The sequence below is a fragment of the Lissotriton vulgaris genome, chromosome 7 (genome assembly GCF_964263255.1).
Source record: "Lissotriton vulgaris chromosome 7, aLisVul1.2, whole genome shotgun sequence".
Taxonomy (NCBI): Eukaryota; Metazoa; Chordata; class Amphibia; order Caudata; family Salamandridae; genus Lissotriton; species Lissotriton vulgaris.
The window spans coordinates 1,185,759,559-1,185,776,308 of record NC_141695.1 but is presented as its reverse complement, the minus strand read 5'-3'; the positions used below and the strand labels follow the sequence as shown (position 1 = coordinate 1,185,776,308).

Genomic DNA, 16,750 nt, shown 5'->3' with positions numbered 1-16,750 from the left:
CTATGTCCTTATATCCCACCTGTTATTTCTGTAAAGCGCTCGGCTACCCTCACGGGTCTGGTTCGCGCTCTATAAAACACTAAAAATAAAAATAAATATATTCACCTTATTTACAAAAAGCACTGGGCACTTCATCGCAAAGGTTTATCACTGAGATTTCTTCTCACTGCTCAGATGTATCGCCTTGTGTTCTGACTCTGTTGTTTAGCTCAATGTCTTTATTAGCAACTTCTATTAAACAAATAGCACCGCATAAACCATATCTGCAGACCTACTATGATTAATATGCCATTTATCAACTTTGATGACATTAGAAAGGAACATCATGACCCACTCATGCCTCGGCCTCTCATAAGTCATGGTCCCATGATACATGTAACAATATTACCAGCATGATATATGTCTGTGTGTATATGTATTTATATATGTTTGTGTCTGTTTACCAGTGTGCGCCTCTGTTCAGATATTTCGACACAGTTAAAATAAGTTGCGTCCGGCCACCTAGGGCCAGGGCAGAACCACAGACAGGAGTGACTTGCATGCACCACCCTCTGTCAGTGCAAACCTACATAGCTGTCTACATGGTTTCTCGTCATTCTGCCATCGGGTTCCCAAAACCTGCTCATGTGAAGAAGGCTGAGCTCTGAAGTTACTACGGTAAGTAAGTACCTTTCTATTTTTTGGCTTGGGACACTGAAAACGACACCTGTGTAAGATTCCTTTGTTTCTTTGGATGGGGGAGCGAGCAGAGATGCTTTAAGTCATGGGCAAAGTGGGCAATTGACCAGGCTCCCACTTTCCATTGGGCCCCCTAGGAAAGTAAACTTTCTCTTTAACTTGCTTACGTCTGTCTAATTCCATATCTCAGACTCTCTCCCCTCTACCTGTCACCATCTCTCTGTTTGGCCAGTGGCATCTGAAGGATTTTTGGGGGCCTTGAAAAGACTTATTTCAAGCCCCGTCCGGAATGTTTGCTTGGCATCATGCCTTGTTTAATTAGCTGAAAAAATACGAACAGGGGACCCCAAGGTATGTCTTGTTCAAGACCACAAAATCCTTACGACCGCACTGGGAGTGAAGTTCATTGTGTATTGTATGGTAGCATTAATATAGGACATGATATCCCTATTAGTGTCGTGAACAGCCCTGTCCATCCTTTTCGGATGCTTTGCTGAAAAGGGTGTTGGGTGTAGTCTGCCGTAGGTTTGAAGACTTGCTGTTAACCTGTTGTGGCAGTGCCATTGCAGGAAATGCTGTTGTGAATGTCTAATAGTCACAGTTGCGCAAACGAGTAGTTACCATCTCAAATGCAAAAATCATGCTAAATCCACAAAAGTTAACGGGGTTCCCGACCATGAACGAGAGCAACGGGGCCATGGTTTTATAGTAAATGTAGTGGTCATAGCTGCAAAAGAAGAATATAGATCAACTCATATGTTGGCATCAGCAAGTCATTTATAATGATGAGAGCACTATTTTCCATGACTGAAACTGCTGTGTGTTGTCACTGCCCAGTGTGTTTCAATTCAAGGGTTCGACAGTGTTTTTCGGGCACATTGCTTTTTTTGTGGTCTGTATTGAAATGTTTATGGCAAAGAAGTGGACAGGGGTTTGTACTTTGAATCCTGTATGTATTTTGTTATTTCAGTACCTTGCCGTGCGGTGTGGCCTTTCTTTCGTTTTTTTCCCTCACACTTCGCTGCTTGGCTTCTGACTTGTGATGCTTGTGTTTAACAGAGCAGCATGCTTAAGGTGCCGAATATCTACATGCAGGAGGAGTCCTGGATGAACCTGCAGGCTAGGATAATGACCATCAAAAGCCACTGCATGACCTGGACACAATACGCCTCTCTAAGTGAAGAGTCGGTCTTCAGGGAAAGCTCGGACAATCCAAATTGGTAAGGTTTGATTGTCATGGTGCTGGGGGTGCTAAAGGACACATGGAAGCTGTTGGGGGTGAGATGTGTCTTAGGTGAAATCTGATGGCATTTCCTTTCCATGCTACCTAGAAACGATTAATCACTTCATATAGATTTTTTAAGATATCTCAGTGATTGTACTTTCACTAACCCTACGCCAGGAATTTTGCATATGATGCCTGGATTATATCCATCCAATTGACCAAACTGCTGAGATTTGCAACAAGAGAAAGTATCCGCTGTCATATGGGCTCATCAAGACCTTTGGACCTATGAGTTTACTATCTAATCTAAGTTAGGCATGCTGCCGCCTGGACATTTTAACGGAAGTTCCATATTAAATTGGGTTACTATCACCACAATATTCTCTGGCCGGCTGATGCCAACTCTAGATTTATTTCTACTCTTCTTGCTGATAGTTTGTTTTGTATTTCTTTTAAGTTGATTACTACTTTTTTAAAGTCTCTAAACGTGTATGTTTGAGGTTTATAACTTGAAATGTTAGAAAGTTCCTTTGTTTGTTGTTCGGATACACCACATAGGAGACAATAACCTCCAGTGTAATGTTTAAACTGTTTAAACTAGAAATTATATTTAGCCTGAAGTTGGATTCTCCAGCAGTTGCTGAATTACTTCTGGAGCTAATTTTTAATTTGCTATTACTGCAACTTGAGCATTTCAGTTGACCTGTTTACGGTGCTAATGATACACAGCTTTATAGGCAATATGGCTCTGTTTGTAGTGATGGTATTACATGCATAGCTGATGAAGACCTTGGTCATGGAAGGCCTTACCTTATGATCTACAATGGCTCCCTACAAATTGCATCAATGATGTGAGATTATTCCTTCATTCTTGAGTTATTATGATGGTTGATCTAAACGCAGCAGACTCTAGGTCAGTGTCTCCTGCCAAATTTAGCATTAGTGCAGATCAAAGGTGTAGCTCCAAATGAACTTTTTTCTACTTTTTGCCAGTGGACAAGAGCAAAGCCTTTCTGTGCAAGCCAGTGGTGTGGCGCAACTAAACAAGATATGAACAGAAAGTATTTAGGAATATCAGCGACGATGCACGAAACTTGCAATTAAAAACTGAATTAAGAATTCCTAAATGTAAAACTTCCCAATTGTAATGAATTGTAAAGTGAATAAATGATAACCAGGGCTCCTCAAAAGACATGTTTGGGGAGAAGGCTTACATAAAACTGGGTGAAAGGACTTGAATAACCCTATGGACTACAGCAGACTTGAAAGCATTCGTGTTGAGGCTCTGTAAAGCTAGTTATAGAGGGAAAAGTCAGAACCAAAGAACCAAGACTGTGGATGGGCTGGATGTCTCAAACTAATTGATTTAGATCTGTATGTTTCGCCTTTGATACACCTTGGCCAGCAGCAGTCTCCAGCTCCTCCTACTGCTGACTTTGACATCAGCGGGACAATTCATTGGTGCAAAGGAAACGTCAGCTTCTTGAATTATTGTGCAAAATATTCTCTGTGCATCAGTTAGGTGCAGGCCACTGGCCTCTGTAGCCAGCCAGTGTGACTTATATGGCAAAACAGTTTTGATTAGTCCTGTTACAAGGTCTAGTTGTCTCCCTGTTGGTTGTTTAATAACCAGTCTCAGCAGTGGACAGAAAGTCAAAGAAGGGTCCCCTGACCAGGCCTGAACACCCAGAAGAGGGCACATGTGTCCTCTCCTTTGACCTTTGTCACTGTTCAGTTTTTAGGAACCTTTGTCTCCTCAGCTCTGTCATCCGCTCCATGCTTGATGAGCGGTCTATAGAGGTTGTGTACTGATTTGCTAAATCTGCTGTTCCGCCAGACCAGCAGAAAGGGTCTCTCACACCTCACCCAGACCATTCCCATTAGAGACTGATGGATACTTATCTGGACATCTCTTGTGCAAATAATACAACTAATGGACATTTTGGAATCCAAAAGCAGCACTCTGTTCCGGTCAAAATAGAAATCAAGTGATCAAAATTTAAGGGCCAGTCTGAAGTCGTCTTGTGGGCTGGCCATTTGGTAAGGAGAGTTCATCCAGCTTTTTAAAAATATTTTTTTTCTCCTGGTAGCATTAGGTTGTATCCTCTAGTTGGTGCAGGACCTGCAAACTACACTTTAGCCCTTCAGTACTGTATGTAAAAGGACATTTACTTCACTTCTAATCCAACTCTTGGGTTGCGGACCTGGTCCAACAGGAATTCAGTGCACTAGGCTGACAATGGAGGTGTAAAATGTGTAATACCCATCCTCTTATAAGGTAACTGTAGATGTGCACATTTCTAGTACACTTCTATGGATGGACATGAGGCCATTATTGATATTATGCTTTCAATAGTCCCAAACCTGAAATATTTGTGACACAATACATCCTAAACCTAGCTGACAGCCTGAAACAATGTGTTCCCATGTCAAGTAAGTGAAAACCCAAAAAAAATATTTAACTGTTGCAGCTCCTTATAGCTTTTCACTACCCGGCTGTAGCTTCACCTGAATAGAACACACATTCTAAGAGATTTAAAATCTGTTTTGTGGTCTGACCTATGGACGATTAGCTTTTACATACTTTACCATGCCAGGAGGTCAATTATGTGATCAAACCCCAAGGCTGCTGGTGATTTCGGTTAGCTACTGCTGATAGAGCCTGCTGGGATCTGCTAATTTCTGTTTATCTAATCCTGGACAATAGTGTTTACTTTTCTTTCTCTTAATACTGTCAGAGGTTTTTGCCAAGTGATCTGACAATCATTGAGAACATTTTTTTTAGATGCCAGGTTTTTTTAACTCGCAACATTTAAACAGCATGTAAATGAATAGTATAAATATTTCCAAATATATCAGGATTTGCACAAGCACTTTTTTTGTGATGCAGAATTGTGATGCAAGCAAAGCTTTAAATGGGAGCAAAACAAATCAGAACCCTTTACTTGGTGATCTGCAAATGACATATTTGCAGAAACTCGTCTAAACATTGTTTGTACACTATATAGTTATATAAGTGGCTAGCATGGCAGTGGGAAGTTTTGTGGCATTTTAATGGAAAATCTGCTGATTGCAAATTAGTTAGCTACCACTTAATGCTTTAGGTAAGTATTTATTAAAAGGGATAGTTTTAAAAAATGATTTGAGAAACATTCCTGCCCCCACCCTGATGACAGTGCTGTTAAATAAATAAGAGGCTAGTCAGCGTTCATGTATATCCTATTAGTGGCTACATTTGTATTACATATGGAGCAAACTTTTAGTCTATTAAACCAAACAAAAGTGTTTTTTTGTAGAACAGACATGCTGAACTTGCGTATTTGAAGGTGCTCTCTTGCGTATTTGAAGGTGCTCTCCTAAGTGAAAAAGAAGAAAATGGCGGCTCGGTGAATTAAGATATTTGCTCAAGATCACATAATTTGAAACCAGTTGAAGGGTCAAGAGCATTGTAATTAGGTCAAGTATATTATTTAAGTCAGTAGACCTGCAGGTCTAGTAACATTTTTTATCATTTTTTCGAGGCCTGTATTCTACTCTGTCAGTATGCACCATCTGTTCCTGGGGCAAGTGAGTAACTTTCGCTCGTATGTCAGGTAAACTGAAGTCTGCAGGCTGCGTAGCTAATGAAGATAACAGCAAGTGAAGGGCAGAGTCCATAGAAGGACGATTAAGGGAGACACTTCTTTTCTGTTTGAAATTAAAGTGCACTTTGCCTGCAATTTGTTTTGCTTTTTTAAGTCCTTCGCTCTTTGAGTGGTCTCCCCAGGTGCCTGCTGTTGCTTACCTATTGGCCAGGTTGGGAGTGGCACTTGATGGGGGATTGGTGTAGTATTTCAAAAATGCGTCTTTGTTACTACATGGGTCTCTAGCATCTCGCTCTTCCTGTTCAGCGTTACTCCCAAGATCCATTGAATGTTGCCTAAATGCCACACACTTACCTGAAGAGGCTGTTCCTTTCTGAACTTTCAAGTCCCTATTTATTGAAGATACCAATGCAACATTACCTATTTATTTCTTTATTTAATTAATTTTTAGAGATCACTGCAACCTAAAAGGCACCCTGGCGCTTAGCAAACTCAGAGTGAAGCAGAAAAAAAATGTGCCAACAGCAGATGGCAACTAAGCATTGGGGAACAACCCGTTTTTTAATCTCTGTCTAAAAGGAAGGAGGTCAGTGACTTGTCTGAGCTCCAATGGGTGTTCATTCCAGAGTTTGGCAGCTGACCCTGAAGGATCTACCGCCAGACCTGACTCTCCTGAACCTCGGTATCTTAAAAAAAGGTTCGCTGATGATGACCGGAGACTTCTCACAGGCACATACCATGAAGGACTTTAAATACTAAACAAATGGACTTAAACTGAACTCTCTGTTTCAGCGGGAGCCGGTGCAATTCTGCCAAGGCAGAGGAGGAAGAACACCTTCTGGGCCACCCCAAGGCTAACTTGGCCGCCGCTGACTGAATCCTTTGCAGTCTATCCAGAAGAAACTTAGGAGAGTCGAGCAAAAGGGCGTTACAAAATCAAGTCTACTAAGGATAGTGTCACTAATGTGCGCGCCTGAGGGGCAGCAGAGGAAAAAGTTTCCGCAATGATCTAATGATAGCGAAGCAGCAAGCAACCATTTTCGTAACCTGAGCCTCCATAGTGAGTTTATTATTAAACATCACGCCCAGGTTGCGGGCCGTTTTAACTGGCCAAACAGCGGTTGAAGTATCCGTAGGCCAGAAATGATTAGGCAAGGCAGGAGGAACCCTGTCCGGTGAGTAGTAGATCACCTCAGTCTTGCCAGCATTAAATTGCAGCGAATTTTCCTTCATCCAACACGCTGTATCGCGCAAGCAGTTATGAAACACTTCCACTGAAGTCAACTGATCTCCCTCAAAGGAGAGAATCAGCTGCGTGTCATCGGCATAGCTTACAATGTTAATATTGTGTTCTTTGATGACCACAGTCAAGGGTTTCATATAGATATTGAATAAAATAGGGCTGATAGCCGAGCCCTGAGCACGCCATGCGAAATATCGGTGAAGGCAGATTGAAAAGGAGGGACACTGCTTGCTGTCTACCCAGTAAAAAAGACTGGAACCACCGAAGAGCACAACCTGTCAGCCCAACCTCTCTCAATCTTTTCATCAGAATCCCATGGTTAACCGTATGGAAGGCGGCAGACAGGTCAAGCAGAACTTCGGATGCGGGCAGACAGGGGTCAGGCAGCTGTGCTTGTTCTGCTTGACCCCTGTCTGCCCGCATCCGAAGTTCGTCCATAACGGTCACTAAGGCCGTCTCGGTACCATGGGATGGCCAAAAAACCAAACTGAACCTCCTCCAGCAAATTGTGCTGTTCCAAATACTTAGAAAGAGTGCTACTATACCATGCAATGTTTGCATTGTGCTGCCATGGAAGGCATAAAATGTGGACAGTGTTTAATTTGAGCCCATGGTTGCCGGTGAGGGCCACAGGGACTCACTTTTGGAGACCAGCACATATTATTTTGCATCAAACATTTAGCGAGCGTAAGTGTTGAAAAAACAAACAAAGCGAAAGACTGAGGAAGAGAAAAACTGTAAAACCGTCTCAAAGGAAGACAGCAGAAACCTTCAAGAATGAGATAAAGTGGCAGGGAGTGTTGGAGTGGATTAAAGAGGCATGAGGTGGATTAAAGATTATGCAGTCTTGGTATTGGGCGTGTTGACATTTGATTGCACTGGCGACCGGATTCTGAGCAGAGCTTTGGGCACCAGTACTTATTCTTTTACAAAGTAAGCAGTGACTGTTGAGGCATTGTTTGCAGAAGAGAAGTGGGTGTAGTTCAAATTATTTTCTTATTAATTGTCACAAATATTTGTGCATGAATCAAATCTACCTACGCTTTTCGTGCAAGTGACACAGGTTCTTTTGTATGGTGAAGCACTTGATGACTTTGTAACAGTGCTTCATTTGTAAAATAATTATTGCCTGGACCCAAAGGTTTACTCAGAAGCTTGTGGCCAGTGCTACCGAATTCCAGGGCGCAAATTCCAATGCTGTGTTGTCATTCCATTTCATGCCTATTTCATCCACTGCCATACATTCCCTATCCCTTTATCTCATGCTTGCAGGTTCTTTTTCAGTCCTGCTTTCTCTCTTTGACACTATTCTTCTGTTTTTCTCTTTCATTTCCTTTGGCTCCTTTTATATCATTCTTTCTCTTCCTATGGGTCAAAGACTAATCAGGAAAAATAAGTGTCGGTCCACAAAAACAAGTGGTAGTGGACCCCCACCTCCAACATCCGACTCAGATTAAGCCCTGCATGGGGGACTATTTTACACCTGAAAACTATATTGCACTGTTTTTCACATTCAATTATTTACCTCCCATATTCCCATTCTGTTGAAAGCACTTGTTTTTTGCTAGTTTGGTTAGCATTAGCAAAGCCGATAGAGCTGGCTTAATGTGATAGTCGTAATTTGTGACTGCAACACCAGTAAAAAGCTTTTGTGAATACCGTTGTTGTAATATTAATGTCAGACCCATTGGCCAAGCGAATGCTTGTTTTAATTAGAATTACAGGAATATTGACCTTGTACTAATGCTACACCTTCACAAGTTATTTTTTTTTTTTTTAAAGATTTACCTCCTTCACCTTCCTCTTCATCCTCAACACTTCCAAATCATCATCTTCCTCTCTATATATGAGGTGTGACTCGACAGCAGACTTTATTTGCACCTACTTCAGTAAACCCAGCAGTAAAACAGGACTAACAGAAGGGGTTTCCTCTGAGTTGTGCAGCTTTTGTGCGCTGCTAGCTACTGTTTCATAAATGCAGTGCATGGAGCCATTGGTCTGTTCCATGCAGAAGCATGTTTTCCTCCGTACTGATGCTTGCTGTTTGAATATTCGTCTGTTTGGAGGACGCACTTTTTGATTCTTAAATAGTACGGATTTAACATGATGAAGTGAAGCTATTCTGGTGGCATCTGGCAAGTTTTTAGGTCAATTCTCAAAGGTCCTAGATGCTGTGGAATCGCACATCCGTAAGAAAAATTGGTGAGGGACTCAGACCTTAAAAAGATCAAAAAAGGTGAGGATCATCTTCTGATCATTGAGAATTCCTGGTCAAGCATTCCTTAGATCTGGTGGTCAGCACTCTACAAGGGGGGCTGGGAATGATTATTAGGAAGCCCTTTGACGGAAGGAAACTCCTGGTCACAAAATGTACCATGAAGAATTGAATAATCGGCGTGTATGTTGAGGGAATCACATACCTGATTGGTCTGAGCTGAGAAGGGATTAATCTGAACAGTACCCACTGGTTGTGCAGTGGGGGATGGGCACTGCGCCGCACATGTAGCTTTCAGAATATGATCATGGGCTTCCAGAATTGTTTTTATGAAAGTACTCTAGTCCCATTCCCTGGAGGGAATCCAATTAATCGCACCAAAGTGAGGCTCAAATACTGGGGACGGATCACAACACATTTTTGACTGGTGCTGATTCCTGTCCCTGGTGTTATGCTAAGGCAGTGCTTGCTCCAAACACCTTTTACCACTGTATTATGAAAACAGGATTCTGAAGGTGGCAATGTTTGACAAGAATGTTTGTGCAGGTTTCTTCTGTGGCATTTATTTGTAGTGGTGATGTGTTCTGTTGCTTTTTTGGTCCAGCTCTGTTTTGTGCTGAATTATTGTAGTGTGATTGTGTTGTACTTTAATTCTTGTGATGCATTCTGGTTGACTAGTTTTTTGTGAAGTGTGTTGCTTTGTGTATGTGTATGTCATGGTATTATGTTCTGTTGTTCACTTTAGACATGACTAATGCTGCTGCATTTCTAGCCAAAAGGAGCTTATGCAGCAGCTGCGGGTAGATAAGGGCGATGGAGTGGGGGCCCTGTCTGTTTCCTGGAGTTCTGACAAAAGCCAAACAAGATCTGGGACATTAAAAAACATTCAATTTAATACGTGCGTCCCACTATTTTCATGGTCTAATCTGACCTTCTTTTCAAGGATGAAGCAACCAGGCACAGTCAGGAGGCGAAGTGCGCAGGTGTGGCTCTTCATATATTTTACGCTGGGCTTTGCCATGAACAGGCCTTGGGATGGGTGCCTCACACACAGTGAGTTCAGACATAGAGTGGTACCTGTGACGTCACTGTAGCTTAAAACGCGGGCACATTAGGCTATAGCCCGTTCTGAGGCTGTACCTAAGTCGGTCCCGGTAACTGCGTCTGCAACGTCCTGACGTTGCTCACACTGGGACTTTTGTCCTGGCTACAAACAGAAAGCGTGCACAGAGCCTCCTGCAAATAGCAGTCTGCGCTGGATATGGAACATTTGGAAAGGCTCTTTTGCGCCTCATCCTCCTCCCATCACCTTTCAAGTAATGTAACTGTGAGCCCAGCTGTGAGGAGCGAAATTCTCGGCAAAAGCACATTTGAGCACTTTATCTGTTCCCCCTGAAGCCCAGGTAGGAGCAACTTAATGTATTGCATACATTGATTTTACGGGATTTCAAAGAAAAGGGGATGCCGAGAACTATTTTTCAGCATGCCCCAATTAGAAAGTCACGACAGTCAACACATTCATAATCCGCGTTCGGTATTTGTGGAAGTCATCGTTCATTTTTTGTGTTCAGTCATTCATGGTCTGTTGTTTCTGCAGTGCCTACAAAGACTTGTGAACATGTTCTGCATCATGTTACACGTTTACTATAATAAATGGCAAGTGTTTAACATTTGTAAGGGTATTCATTGAGTCCCCGTATACATCTTGGAAGCATGAATGCATGTGTGGGTCATGCCGATGACTCATGACCGTAGATTACAGCCAGGATTCAGCTAAAGCCACCTTATTAACGTAGTCACATTCCTGGGTTTCATGTAGTTACAATGCTTGCTTGTATTCTATACATACTGATCTAATCTTGCTCCTCACCATCTTCAAATTTCACCAGCCGCCACTGAGCAAATGCCCTTAAAGCCCTAATGACAAGCACCCCTTTACCACTGAGCACTTAGATAAAATAGCTCTACTCCATCTGCGCAACTAGTTAAGATACTAATCAGCCCAAAACAGTTGCAGAGATAGACTTAACTTTGCATTTCCGGTGCTCGCATTTTTGTGTGGAACTTCCCATTGTATACAAGAGTCATGACTGTTGAAATTACGTACTCTCATAGCCCGAATATTATAATCCAGTAAAATAGATAGCCTTCTGGGATTTGACGTAGTCAACTAATCTCTTATGGCGACTGATGCAGTTGCTTACCTTATTCAGTACAAAAGGGGGTGGTGAGGGATGGTTCATCTGAACTAATCAAACACTCACACCCAGTCAACAGATCTGGGTTTAATCTATCACCGTTCTTTAGCCCACTCTGTCACCCCAGTTCAGACATGGCCATATGCAAATCAGTCTGACCCTGTGCCTCATGGGAGCATCCCAGCCCAAACTGCCAAGCCATGCCTTCCCTGGACCGGATTCAAGCTTTCTAGACCGGTTTCTGGCATTACAGCCGTCTTCAGCCAGGCTTGCTTGAATCCAGTGGCAAAGTGAGCAAGGGACTCACGTCTGAGCATACCCTGCCAACTTATGGCAAACAAAGTGGTACAAAGGGGGGTGGTGATGGACAGAACATCTGAACCAATCAAACACTCACACCCAGTCAACAGATCTGGGTTTAATCCATCACTGTTCTTTAGCCCACTCTGCCACCCCAGTTCAGACATGGCCATATGCAAATCAGTCTGACCCTGTGCCTCATGGGAACAGTCCAGCCCAAACTGCCAAGCCATGCCTTCCCTGGACCGGATTCAAGCTTCCTAGACCGGTTTCTGGCATTACAGCCGTCTTCAGCCAGGCTTGCTTGAATTCAGCGGCAAAGTGAGCAAGGGACTAACGTCTGAGCATACCCTGCTAACTTAATGCGAACAAAGCGGTACAAAAGGGGGTGGTGATGGACGGAAATCTGAACCAAACAAACACTCACACCCAGTCAACAGATCTGGGTTTAATCCATCACAGTTCTGAACTGGGGTGGTGTGGAGTGCCAAAAAACAATGGATTTAGGCCCAGATCCCTGTACTGGGGTGAATGTATGATATTGTTCTGCATTCTGTCCATCAACTGTTGTTTTTGCATTTGTCACCCCGAGTGGGATGGGTATGCTCAGACATGAGTCCCATGCTCTCCACACCACTAGAGTTAAGCTATCCTGGCTGAAGACGGCTGATAGCCAGAAACCGTTCCTAGGATGCTTGATTCCGGTCTAGGAAAGACATGCTTGGCAGTTCGGGCTGGACTGTTCCCATGAGGCACAGGGTCAAGGCTGATTTGCATATGCCCATGTCTGAACTGGGGTGGTGTGAAGTGCAAAAAAAACGATGGATTTAGGCCCAGATCTCTGTACTGGGGTGAATGTATGACATTGTTCTGCATTCTGTCCATCAACTGTTGTTTTTGCGTTACATACCTTATTGTCAGGGCAACTGGAATTACGCGATTGTGCGGCGTCAGTATTTTTTACATAGTTATGGATTTGTCACAATTGCCCCCTAATCAGCTGCATAATATGCAGATTTTCACGAAATATCGGTTTCTAGATCTAACAGTTCAAAAGTTACGATAAATGCTGGGACACGGAAGAAGGCCCTTATGCAATGGTTGACTGGTCACCTTTCTGTTGATTATTGGTACATTTGGTGGCTAACCAGTACTAATGAGGTGCAGTTTATGCTCAGACAGTGTGTAAAAATTTCAAAATATTGATGTAATACCATCACAAAATGTGCAGCATTAAATGTGCAGCATTATGGCATATAATGTGCCTTTTCTCGCGGCATAATTTAGTAACTCACTCCACCCCCCCTGAAGAACATAGAAACCTTCGCAGCAATTTTTAACACCCCTCCCCCCCACCCCCTACATTTCTCGTATCCCCGGTTATAGTGCATTGCGTTTTCTAGGCATAACCGTCAGAATATTGTACAATTCATATTAGTTACGCATGCCTAAGCAATCTTCTTGCATGGAAGCAATGAAAGAGTCTTTATGTTAAAATGGGACTAGGTATAATAAGCGCCAATCATGCGAGACATTTTTGTAGGGGAGTAAATAATGGGGGTGCGGTGAATAGCGTGTGCTCGGGAGCCAGTCCAACGTGAACAAGCTGCAGATTGAATTTTAGGTTTTCACAATCCAATTTCAGCTCAACTGAGTGAATTCCAGGCAGCTGCAGAAAATCACATATTATCTGTGATCCATTTCATTGTTGGAAGAACCTAAAAAGATGATGAGAGGTGTACTTTGAAACTGCTATCATTTCTGAATAATATAATTTTTGTATTAAAGATCAATGGCTAATGTATTGTAGCGTTTTATCTAAAAATGCAGTGATCTATTTAGTTCTTTGCGAGAGAACCACTTTCCTATCATGATGCTCTCCCACACACATTTCTTATACTGTTTATTGTGATGGTGCAATTCCAGAGTTGTTAAGGCTGTGTCGAATGCGACATTTTATCATCGGGAGATGAAATATTATTGGTTGGCACGTAATGAGCTTGGGTAATAGTACTCATTCAGAGGAGGAGGGCCGTTGATGGTTCTCCTATTAATATAGGGCATGGGTTTTGAAAACTAGTCGTGGTCCTGCTTCCTAGAAATATTTGGATACGTAACTGTGTACAAATCAGCTTGGAAAATGAAGCTGAGATTCTTCAATTCGAATAGTTTCTTTTCTAGTGGGACATTGGGAATTTCACAATTCTAAAATTTTGCTAATCGAGTGAGGTCTGCTCTGGAAGGTCTTCTTATGGTCCAGAGGCACTACGTTGCTGTGACCAGCACAGATTGTGTAAAGGCGCAAGAAAAAATTATTGACCAAATGTTCATGCATTTTTCTAAAGTTAGTTTGAGTCCCGTCTTCCTTTTCTGCTAAAAAGTTGTTTGTTTTTGTATGCTTTCTATTGAGTTTTGATCTTAAGGTGTAGAAAGAGAAGCATTTTTTTTCATCTGGGCCATTAAAATCGAGGGTATTGACATATATTTATATTGGTCTAGTGAGTGGTCTAACTTTTAAATATTCTCCAAACTCCTGATTTCCCCAGTAACATTGACTTTATAGTTCGGCAGAGTTAATCTGTGGGTTCTGTAGTCATTAAGCCGCAACAAATCCACAGCTACTTGACTGCACAGTAACGATGCAGATTAACGCTGAAAACCTGTTTGCTTTTGAAGAGTTATGTAGTGTTCACAGAACCAAATAAAGCATCTCCAGAACCAACTAAAATGCTGCCTAAATAGACAGTAGATCACAAGCGACATCGCCATACCTCTTATCCCACCTTCCACGTGACACCAACCGCTTTTCCTTTAGATCACTGTCTTGAAATGCCCTTTGAACCACACTCCTCAGGTACACCTATAAAAAACATAGTCCACATGAGGGCTGAATTGAAAGATGGAATATGAACAATTGGGCTAAACTGAATACTCTGATAGCACATATCTGATCCATTTTGAAGAATAATTCCGAAGGGCCAGATGAAGCTGCACAACAGTTCTCATCAATGAAGGATGTTGATGAGGCGGTCTACAGTACTGTACCAGTGATAAACACGCAAGGTAAAAGTGAGTTATTGGATTACTGAGATACTTGCAACAAGTAACACAAAATACTTTGTATTGAAGCTTTTCTGTGATTTATGTGGGCTAGCTGCTGTGTCCGCGCCATGTATGTTCTAGTGCACCTACATGTATTTAAATTCCTTGAGCTTTCATTTAAAGGTTATTGCACAACCAAGACTTTGACACCCATCCTTGCAATTTTTACACAATCTTCCAAATCAGAGATATGGGATTGATTGTCCCACATATCATCTGTCAAGTTCAAGCAGCTCATAGGTGCTTTGAAGTTGAAAATAAATAACTAAGCCTCGGGGAATGCATGCTCAAATAAGCAGTACTGGAGCAAAGTAATTATGCATCTAATACAACCGGGAAATGTAATGTATGACTCTCTCAATAAGGATGTTAAATTATAGAGAAATTGTAGTTGCAAAAGCAGCCCAAAATGACAGCCTGCTTTAGCTCTTCAGACTTCTTATTTTGCCCATTAATATGGGTTTTCTTGATGTCCACCATCTTCTAAGTTTGTAGGTTGAATCCATTTCTTCCAATGTTAAACTTTTAGTAACATTGCCATATTTTGGGTGCATGAGTTTCTGGAAATCAGTACGATATCATTTTAGTGTTGGTGACTGTGTTCCCAAATTTCACACAGCATTTCCACAATCTTCTTAGATTTCAAAGTATCTGAAGATGGGGCCATTTGACCAGATGTTTTATATTTCTTAACTTCCACTTAAGATTTCTATGGTTTATTCATATTGATTTAAATTATTTTCAGTATTTTTTATTAAACAAGGTGCTGTCTGATGACGTTATTTTTTTCTCCACCAAAAGGTATGCTATATTTTTATTGAACAATCTGGCATCCACACCAAGATCACTCCTAGTGAAAAGGAAGCTTAACCCTTAGAAGCTGCCACAACCTTTGTGTTGTTTGTGAGATCCTCAGATACCCTATCGGTGTGATGCGCCATCATTGGGACTCATCCTGGTCCCTAAAAACCAGGATGAGCTCAACCATATTCCAGGGAGCACTTCAGATATTATCCTGTTGGGGTCTTAAGATAAAAGTACCTCGCAACACCTAGGTATCTCTTTATTAGTGGTGTTCCTCGTATGATTAAAATTATGTTAAAAAATGTCAGGGTGTCTGTGAAGACAATGTTCCTACAACCCATATATGAGTCAACATGTTTTCGCCCCAAAGTATAATGGCCATAGGGTCCAGGGCTTTCGTCAGGACATGTGACCCAATCCTCCAGTTTTTCTGCTCCATTAGATGCTATCTTTACAGTTGTGAATACCCATCCACAAACACCATGTGGCCAATATTTCAGTAAATTGATAAGTGGGTAAATCTTGAAAACGAGACACCTTTTTCGGTCATATTACTATTTGCAGTACGTATGTTGCTTCTCACAATGTGTTTTGTATTGCACACATTCTCTGTGTGATGTACCTTGGGATCAGAAAATAAGATGTTTACTGTATTTGGACTCATTGGTTATTTTACAGATTTTTGGAAGGTTGATATACTGACTGGATTAGGGCCGGTTCTGGGATTTGTGGGGCCCCCGGCATAATAGAAGCATGTGAGGCCCCTGTAAAATGTGACATCACATCAAGATGTAACATCACAGAAAGTGACACCAGCTGACCATTCATTTTCTGGCATTATTGAAGCAGCTTTGCAAGAAGCTGCTCACCTAGAGTGACTATCACTAAAATAGAAAAAATATACATAATAATCCTAATAAATTAAGTACATATATTTAAATGTGTATTACGTTGAAATAGATTACATTAATCAAACTGGGTGTAAAAGCTAAGCCTATGTCTCACCAAAACCAATAGGATTACTTCGATGTTCACTAATTGCTTCCAGATCCGTGCACTGATTAAAATTCTACAACAGATTATCCCAGAGCTATACAGTAGGACTTCAAATAACTCCTCAACCATCCATTTACACCAGTGAAGATCAAGGTAAGTCATTTGGTTTTCTGCAGGCATGGGCAATCAAAACCGCTGCAGCCATCAACAAAGCATAGATTGCAAAAGATAAGAGAAGACCACACAAATCTCACACACAGGTGGGATGGCTGATATATTAGCAGGCAGAAGCACCAGAGGCTGACCCACACCTGTACATTGAACGCATAACCACAGTAATCACTCTCATACTTCATTTTTAACAAATGGAAAGAGCTGCAGTAACTTAAAGATACACAGAAGAAA

At 41.8% G+C, this 16,750-nt stretch overlaps 1 protein-coding gene across 1 annotated transcript in view; it reads left to right on the top strand.

Annotated features, from left to right (window-relative positions):
* The window catches only part of PRELID2 (PRELI domain containing 2), a 275,242-nt gene that overhangs the window by 139,992 nt on the left and 118,500 nt on the right, over window positions 1-16,750 (top strand). Inside the window, exon 4 of the mRNA XM_086931652.1 lies at window positions 1,738-1,898. Coding sequence (XP_086787778.1) covers window positions 1,738-1,898 — 161 coding nt within the window. The remainder of the gene's footprint in view (window positions 1-1,737; window positions 1,899-16,750) is intronic.